This window comes from Brachycentrus maculatus, unplaced genomic scaffold (assembly GCF_059751285.1).
Source record: "Brachycentrus maculatus isolate JH-2025_06_01 unplaced genomic scaffold, ASM5975128v1 h1tg000157l, whole genome shotgun sequence".
In the NCBI taxonomy this organism is placed as follows: Eukaryota; Metazoa; Arthropoda; class Insecta; order Trichoptera; family Brachycentridae; genus Brachycentrus; species Brachycentrus maculatus.
The window spans coordinates 2247114-2256605 of record NW_028280910.1 but is presented as its reverse complement, the minus strand read 5'-3'; the positions used below and the strand labels follow the sequence as shown (position 1 = coordinate 2256605).

At 33.0% G+C, this 9492-nt stretch overlaps 1 protein-coding gene across 1 annotated transcript in view; it reads right to left on the bottom strand.

The window, feature by feature from the left end:
* Window positions 1-5168: 5168 nt before the first annotated feature.
* The window catches only part of LOC148308594 (transient receptor potential cation channel trpm-like), a 255119-nt gene continuing 250795 nt past the window's right edge, over window positions 5169-9492 (bottom strand). Inside the window, exons 31-32 of the mRNA XM_088261536.1 lie at window positions 8947-9101; window positions 5169-7816 (exon numbers count right to left, since the gene is read on the bottom strand). Of these exons, the coding sequence (XP_088117662.1) occupies window positions 7650-7816; window positions 8947-9101 (322 nt within the window). The 3' untranslated portion in view covers window positions 5169-7649. The remainder of the gene's footprint in view (window positions 7817-8946; window positions 9102-9492) is intronic.

The following is a 9492-nucleotide window of genomic DNA, read 5'->3' as shown; positions in this document are numbered from 1 at the left end:
TACATAAAAAATAAAGCAATTTAAAAATACATCGTGCAAACTGTTGTGAAATCACAAATAGCACATTTCGTAAAAGACGGCATATCGTTTTATAAACCTTAAATAGACTTGTTCAATGCAACATTTTATAATTGAACAAAAAGTACAAATGATTCTTAGTCACAGGCCATAGTATAATTTTTTTCAATTCTAAAATTCATTTGATGATTATTTATTAAATTCCTTATTAAATTAAGGATATTACATGATTCCATTTTTATTTTTATTTTTATATACATTGACGATACTTTATTATAATATGTACAATATTAGTTACTAATATAAACAAATAATTAAATGTGATTAAAATCAACCATTCTACACATTTGGATAAATTTTAATCAAATTCTAAAAAATATAATTGATAAAGAAAACATTGGCGTTATGCGTGATTGACTTATGTATGTATATTTTAATTTAACAGTGAGAACAGTACAGTACAGTAATGTACGAATTATAAGAACCGACCACACTGTTCAGCAGCACAAATCGTTAATTTTGATAATTACTATTATTTATGATAATATTGCTCACTCCTTTCAAGAACGTCATAAATAAAAAATTGTCAATTTTCAACTGTGCACGTTTTCGGAATGCCCAGAAAATGTACTACATCCCAGCAAAAGAGGCATATTTTAACTTAATATTTACCCGCTACAGGGTAGAAAGTGTTGTTTTTGCATTTTGAAGAAAAGGTATTGTTTAATTATTTTTTAAAATAAACTAAATATTTTTCAAATAGAGAAAAACCTTCAGGTTTTACCTAAAAAGATCTGTTGCACAGTAAAAAGTTTATTTTTAATACATTGTGTTATATTTTTAAACTTTAAAAAACGTTCTCCTGAAAAATCAAGTTTTTTAATTTATGACGTTCTTGAAAGGAGTGAGCGATATGTCAAATAGTATTTAAACATTTTGTTGTCGGGCAGTTTGTTTTTTATCAACTATGTCATATACTAATCACAAGTAACCGCAAACGCAATTCCAAACTGTCTAATATTTTTTTAGCTTCTCGTGCTCTACCAAAAGTAAGCAAATAGAACAGTTATAAGCATTTCTTACCTCTACCAACAGTATGTAAAAGTCGCTTTTAAGCGTTTCCTGCAAAAAATGTGTTAATAAAGTAAAATGGACTGCTCTGCTAATTCACAGATGATGGTGAAACATAAAGGAATACAAAATCATAGAAAATAATTTATAGTACTTCATGTACAAGTTTTCTTTTAAAGATACATGGTAGGTGAAAAGGCGTTTCTGAATTGTTTTCTTTATTTTACAGAATAATGATTTGTGCAGTTTATTATCACATATATTGGTTGGTTTCAATAATTTGCACAATACTGTACTCTAAAACAATGAATGATATTAAATACTAATCACTACATTTCAAAAAATATATTGTGCAAAATTGTAAGTCTGTGGTACGTCACATGCGATACGTGTGACATTTAAGAAAGTTAATTTCTAGGGGTTCGTATGTTACTTAAGGTAAGTTTTATTAAACAACTGCATTACGGATACTTAAAATTACATTTAAATATTTACATTCCTTATCTAGTGGTATGTATTGCCTATGAAAATAAATTAATATTTACTTATTGTCGCTGGCGACACTTGCCAATACTGACAATTCCAATGATCCACTTTAAAAGTCGTTTTGGGGAAATATCCACCATGGTACACAATTTACGGTCCAATATAATATAACAAACTGTGAGATTTTTATGGAGATGGCTGTTATTGTTAAAGATACATACTTTTTTTGGTCACCCGTTACAAAAATTACGATTTAGACTAATGATGAGAATAGAGTTATCAATAAAATCATGCATAAGTGATTCATCGCTCATCAAGATCACAAAAATATGAGGGTCCAAAAACAGTTGAGCTTCCATATAACGAAATTCTACATACAAATCTCTTTATAACAAATATTTTCTTCTATCATGCCTCTCTGTGTTGAAGGTTGGCAATCATTAAAACAACTATTATCGTATTTGCTTCCGTAGCGTAATGGTCAGCGTATTTAGCTACCATGCTGGAGGTCCCGGGTTCCATTCCCAGGGGGGGGGGGGGTAAAAATAAATATGAGTGATTTTAAACTGTAATATTTATTTCATATTACCCTGGACTGGTCCCTGAAACGCAGGAGTGATCACCTTGCCTTCATGTAAGTAACGATTAAGATAAGACTACGCCAATACGATGCAGTGGCCTATGCACCATTGGGTGCGGATAAGGATAAGAAGAAGAATTGCTTTTGCAGCCGCTCTAAATAGCAACTAAGCGCTACAGTGGAACCAATCTTTTGAGTTTTTAGCCAGGATGTCTTCCTGCTATGTTGCGTTTATCTTCCATTTTGCCTTGTGGTATAAAACGAGCTTAAGTACTCTCTTATGGTAGAGAAAGTCCAAAAGAAGTTTTTGAGGTATCTCTACATGAGAGAGTACGGCTATTATCCTTGGCTCTACCCGACCCAGTTTCTCCAGGGTATGCTTGGCTACAATAGTTTAGAGACTAGAAGGAATGTGTATTTGATTACGCATTTTTATCGATTGTTGCGCGGTATGATCGATAATCCTGAAATTATCCGGAGCATTGGTCTGTATGTTCCCGATAGTTACCTAAGACAGCGTCGGCATAGATTGTTTCATATTCCTATACACAGGACCAACCTGCCGATGGTTATGCCTGTAGGAAGAGCTACCGCTATGTTGAACAATATCCAATGTGATATTGTCTGTGTGATGGATCTGTTCCATGTGTCCGAAGGAGTTTTCCGAAGCGGGATTCTTCTACACCTTTAAGTCTTATTGCTTACTTTTAATATAAACGCCTTGAATATTGTTTGTTATGTATATATTATTTTTTTTATTGAATAAATTGAAATTGAAAACATATTACTTCAAATTTCTTTCCCCTTATAAAATTACTAAGTACTCGAGATTTCTCTCTCTCTCTTTTACCATCTTAAAAAAATTAAAGATATTTTGAGCATATTTTAATAAAATTTTATGTATTTTTGAAGTTTAACAATAATTTTTATATATATAAGTATTTGAGATTCGTCTCCCTTAATACCGATTTCGAATGGCGACTTACAGCATCAAATAAAATATTTAGTAACCAATATGACGGCATTATCTGATATTTAATATTGACTCATTATTTAATAATTATAATTATATTGTCCGCCTCCGTAGTGTAATGGTCAGCACGCTCGGCTACCGTTCTGGAGGTCCCGGGTTCGATTCCCAAGGGGGATAAAATAAATATAAGTGATTTTTTCACTGTCATATTTATTCAATATTACCATGGACTGGTACCTGAAGCGGAGGGCTGATCACCTTTCCTTCATGTGTAAACGATTAAGATAACACTGCGTTAATATGACACAGTGCCCTATGCACCATTGGGGTGCGGATAAGGGTTTTATTATTATTATTTTATTATTTAGTAATAATAAAGTTATACGCTTTTTACACAACAATTTTTTTGCTGTGATTTACTGACTTCGTAATATGGAAGGTCTACTGTGATAACAATACTATACAAATTGAAATAAAAATCATTCATGCCTAAAAAAAAAACAAATTAAGTTTTCAAGAAATCAATTATGCCCAAACGATTTTTTTGGAGTGTTTTTAATCAAATTAAAAACACCTTAATACAAACTTTTACATTATCAAAAGTGGACTTTAAAAATCTTTAATTCGCATTAAGAAATAAATAAAACGTTTATTAATTTAATGTTTAAATTATGGGTATGGTAACTAAAAATAATATTTTCTAGTTTTGAATTAAAGTAATTATACGATCGTAAAATAAATTATTGGTGTACAATTGGCTACTTACAGAAATACAACAAATTCTAATGGAAACATAAGTCCGTAACTATTGCGATATGTAAAAAAAGAAAATGTAATATAAAATAAATATATATATATGTATTTTTTAAATCAAAGTAAAGATGCACTGATTACTAGTTTGGTTGACTAATAATAATATTTGGCTGATTTAAACGGTGCAATTTTTGCAAAATATCATCTCAAGGGCGCTTGCCCTAGCGCTAGGCGTGCGAAGTCCCAGAGAGGACATATTGTAAATTTAAAATAACTTTTTTTCTTTAAAATATAAATAAAAGATGGAGCTTAGTTAGGAAAGTGGACTTCAAATTAAAATATAAGCAAATATTTATATTACTTATATCTAAATTTGTATATTACAAGAAAAAAATACTTTATAAAATGGTATTAAATCAATATGATGGTAACATGACATTTAAACGGAACTATAAGATAAATTTTCTGATATGTTTTCTACTAGTTTTGTAAAAATGATACTGTACAAAAATATATTTTAAAAACCTTCAAAAACTTTATAATTTAGGAAAAAACATGATTTTAATCAGAAGTAATTAAGAATAGATAGACATATCACTCACTCCTTTCAAGAACGTCATAAATCAAAAAACTTGATTTTTCAGGAGAACGTTTTTAAAGTTCAAACATAAAATACAATGTATTAAAAATAAATATCAAGCTACTTATTTACCTTTTTACTGTGCAACAGATCTTTTGAGGTAAAATCTGAATATTTTTTCTCCATTTGAAAAATATTTAGCATATTTAAAAAAATAATTAAACAATACCTTTTCTTCAAAATGCAAAAATTACACTTTCTGCCCTGTAGCGGGTAAATATTAAGTTAAAAATATGCCGCTTTTGCTGGGATATAGTACATTTTCTGGGCATTACGAAAACATGTACAACTCAAAATTGACGATTTTTGATTTATTACGTTCTTGAAAGGAGTGAGCGATATATGTACTTATGAAATTAAACATGAATATTTGTAAAAATCAAGATTGATCTTGAGAAAACTGGCGTGTTATTATCGGACGAGTTCTCTTGCGGCGACCATCGAATATCCTTCCTAAAATGATATCCATTTGTCACATCAACAAAATAATAAAATTTCTCATTTAAATTCAATGAAAATCAAGTACTATTTACTGCTACGAAATTTGAAGCATTAGCCATTAATTATTTAAAAAAAACAAACATATTGACACTAGCATGCCAAGTAAAACAGGATTTAAATATTTAAAAATGTTATACACAATAACAGAAATTTGTCATATTTATTTCCGTTTCTTAGTTAGTAAATTCAATACGAGACTGTTTCGAAAACATCGTAATCGTGACATATAGCTGTACCCACTTACGTATTGCAGTGGCTCATTAAATGAAAAAGAAAAAAAGAGAATGTTTTTTATCAAATATCTTTAATTTTACATGCAAAGAATACCTTGGTTATTTGAAAAGGAACAGTTCTCCACTGCTATATAGATGTCACCTCACAAGGTTTTTGAAACAACTCCATGGTTAAAGCAATTTTGGAGTTATTTATTACATTACATTTTTGCATTGGCAATTCTTAATCATAATCTATCAGTTTTCCATTTGGTGGAGTAAAATAATTATCCTATGATATAAAACTTGCCCGCGTTCTTACTATTATAGACGTACAGCCTTCCAGTGATATTACGTTTCCCGCCCATTCATTGTGGTCCCATATGAGTTCATTTGCATATGTTATTCTTTTAAAACAGATAAGTTGGCTTAATTTCTAACATAAATACTTCACTACAATCTCGAGGGAATTTTTTGGTTCATCCCAAATTTAAGACCCATATTTTCAAAATGCACTTATTCCAAGATAAATTGAGTAAATTGCTGGTAAATTGAGTACTTTGGCATGGAAATCTTTCATATTCAGCCCCCCAAAACATCATTCCTGAAATTCCCACTTTCATTAATCCAAATATCTTTGTAATCCCTTTGACGAACAACCTTACTGCATGTCAGTTTTCGGTACAACTAATAAAGCATGTGATGAATATTTTGTGTGGGTGTAAGTGCGCGAATAGTACTACGGTAGTGGTGGAAAGTGTTGCATGCTTGTTTCTAAACAATATTTACTTCAATTTTATTATAATCAATACATATTTGTAACAATTCATGTTAAAAAGTTTAAACATTAAAAATGAGTTTATACTGTTGCAAATAAATGTGTAGAATTGCTGAAATGGAAAAAGTGCACTTTGGAAATGATTTTTCACGTATCTATTTTACATGTTTAAGTATTTTGATATATGCTTTCCTTTATAGTGTACAGTGTATAGATTCATAACAAAAAATGTGATGTTACAAAAGATATGTTTATATTAAATTTGCTACAGTTAAGTTTGTCTACTTTTTGATAGAACATGCGTCAAGCTACTTGTTGTATCTTGATGTGACTTGCAGAGTCTTTGCATATTATATAAAACAGTGTGTTTCTTCGTCTGCTTCCTATCAAGGACACTCTACTGCTATATCCGTGATTCTGGAGCGCAGGACTGATCCCATGTCTATTGGGTTTTACGTTATTGATTTGATGTGGTGTCCTGTGCTTGAGTCCGGATAGAAGCCAGAAGAGGAATGGTAACTTGGTTAATGTAAGGTTTTTGAGGATTGCATTTCTTGCTTATTGCTGTATTTTAAACTGATAACGGCCAACGTAGCATTTGTTAGTTACTAATATTTTAACCCTTTCCACTCTGACCATTTTTTCTCATAACTGATCAGCTACTCTGATCAAAAAAATGCGATGTTCTTCTACCATTAAAATAAATATTTTGGTTCCCTAATTTTGGGACACTCTGTCTGGCAATTTGCATGACCATGTTAATTAAGATTAACTGTATTTATCTGAAATATTTTTTGGTAGAATATACTTGGGTAATAGAGAAATCAGTGATTAAAGTTATACCTGCGCCAGACATTGTGGCCCACGGAGCTGCCTACTAGAATCATACGGGCCAGAATGTCTGGCCTACAGAGTGGTAAGAGTTAAATTAGGACAATATTCTGTTAATAGCAATATGGATATTGTTGGATTCTTGTAAAATTTCTTCAAAAGATTGTTTAAAATTTCCATTTTCTTCATCTGTTGTGTCTGCTGTCAATAATGTGTAGATTAGTTGTTCAAGCACATTGAGTTAGTCATCTCCGCGGTGTTTGGACGTGCAAAAGCGACGCGGCATTCTTGACACTGTTGATCATTGGGTTCGCTGTTTGTTATCTTTTTATACATCCCATCCTTGTTTCTCTCGTATACGATAGAAAGAGACAAATTTATAACTGCTTCGAGTCACACCTCAAAAGGCGAGCGAGTAGGGTCGTTGAAAAATGAATAGGGAGCGAAAGGTATGTGAATAAATGTGGCTTTTTGTTGTTGTATGCATTGCTGGATCTTCTGTATGATAATATTGGGTTTAGATCAAAAGTTTTATAGACATGTAGTGTGGATTAGCACATAGGCTAAGCTCATATTAGCACATAGTCTCAGGTTGGATCAGCGGTCTCAGAGTGAATTAGCACATAGTCTCAGCTTGGATCAGCAGTATCAAAGTGAATTAGCACATAGTCTCAGTGGTCTCAGAGTGAATTAGCACACAGTCTCAGCTTGGACCAGCGGTCTCAGAGTGAATTAGCGCATAGTCTCAGCTTGGATCAGCAGTATCAGAGTGAATTAGCACATAGTCTCAGCGGTCTCAGAGTGAATTAGCACATAGTCTCGGAGTTGGGTGGCTGGGCAGGGGGGGTCTGCGGGGGGTTCTCTCGGGAGTCGTGGAGCGGGAGGGGGGGACGGGGGAGGGCGGGGGGAAGGGAGGGGCGGCGCTCACTGCCCAGCTGACAGAGAGACACATCGCTTGATATATTAGTTTCACCTGCAACAAAAGAGAAAAATACATGTGAACTCCTGATTAAATTATAAATAAGACATTTGTTTTTTACCACTTGAGTATTATATTGTTACGACTAGTTTCGGAAGCTACATATGCTTCCATCTACTGGTTCGATAAAACTGTTTATAAAAGTGTTTTATTCATAATATAATCATGTCTTACCATGTGTCGAAACAATAAAAAAATAAATTCATTCTAACTAAAAGTCTAGAGCCGACCCAAAACAAACATTTTTAATTAAAATTATATGCATAACAACTTGATTATGTATAGTTAATGGACCAATTGAATTTAATTTAATAAAAAATCTAAATTCCTGTACAAAATATTAATTTCTCAAAAGGACTTCTATGGACTGAGATCCCAAGTATGTTGAGATGTTTCCTATGTTGAAATCCAAGCAGTTAAATCGTAAAATAAGCGTGTTTTAACTGCACGATTTCATACGTCATACCTCTGGTTATTAACACGGTGGCTATGGTGCAATATAGAAAGTACCTACCTACCTATTGAAACATCAATTTGAATTTGAATTTATGTGCCTAAATAGGCAATAAGGCGCAAACACATATGCCTTTACAACATTTCCCATATACGAATTGCCTTGTAATATCAAATGACTAAAATAAGAGGTTAAGTTCTGTATGACAATTGTTCACACGTGTGTTATACTGTTTAATATCGACAAAGTTGGTCATATAGGCGTAGTTAATGTGACAAATGATGGGACGTACATATATTCACTGTCTAACACAAGCAATCAGTGACTACCACAATATGCAATGCGGGCGAGATGCAGATATATTTTACTATACTGGGCACCAAGATCAAAATTTCCCATTTTGACTAATTATTTTCACAGATGGCAGTAATGTATAAAGAATAAGCTATGTTTTAAGCAAATGCAAACATTCGGTCCATGTCACAAACTGTGTGGGAGCCTTTGTTTGCATTGTGACGTAGCGGGTGTTCTAATGAAGTCAGTCACTTCATTAGAACACCCGCTGCGTACATCCTCAAGATGCAGAAAGTTGTTAAATAATAATTGTTAGGTTAGGTTGGGTGAGGCTATGTCAGGTAAGGTTAGGTTGGGTGGAGTGGCCGAGGAGTACCTGAACTCTGCCTGAAGGTGTGCGACTGTGGCGAGGCTGGGACGGGGAGAAGCAGTTCAGTTTCCCCGGTCCCCGCCAGACTCTTGCCAACCCCGAGGGCTCTGTGCGGAGAGGGTGGCTCTCTAACCTCAAAAGCACTCGCCCGTCGCAGTTGTCTGGAATAAAACATTAAATTAAAGGCCAAATCAATATTTCATGAAATCTATATCTGTTTTGTGCTAAGAACCTGAAGTTGAGCACGAGATGAAAAACTATAAAATCATATATGTTTTACCCGTGCTGTTGTATGGTGTGGAAGGGTGGACTCTCAAAATATCCGTGATTAATAAAATATCACGGGTGTACTGGCAGAAAACATTAACTCGAAAATATGCAATTTTGGTGGTTTTTCAAGTAAATTCAACTTTAAGTTTAATAGTGGGTGTTTTTATTAGAATAACAGGGATTTTACAGTTAACGTTTTTTGCCAGTAAACTCACAATATCTTCTTCTTCTAACCCTTATCCGCACCCAATGGTACATAGGACACTGCATCATCTTGATCGT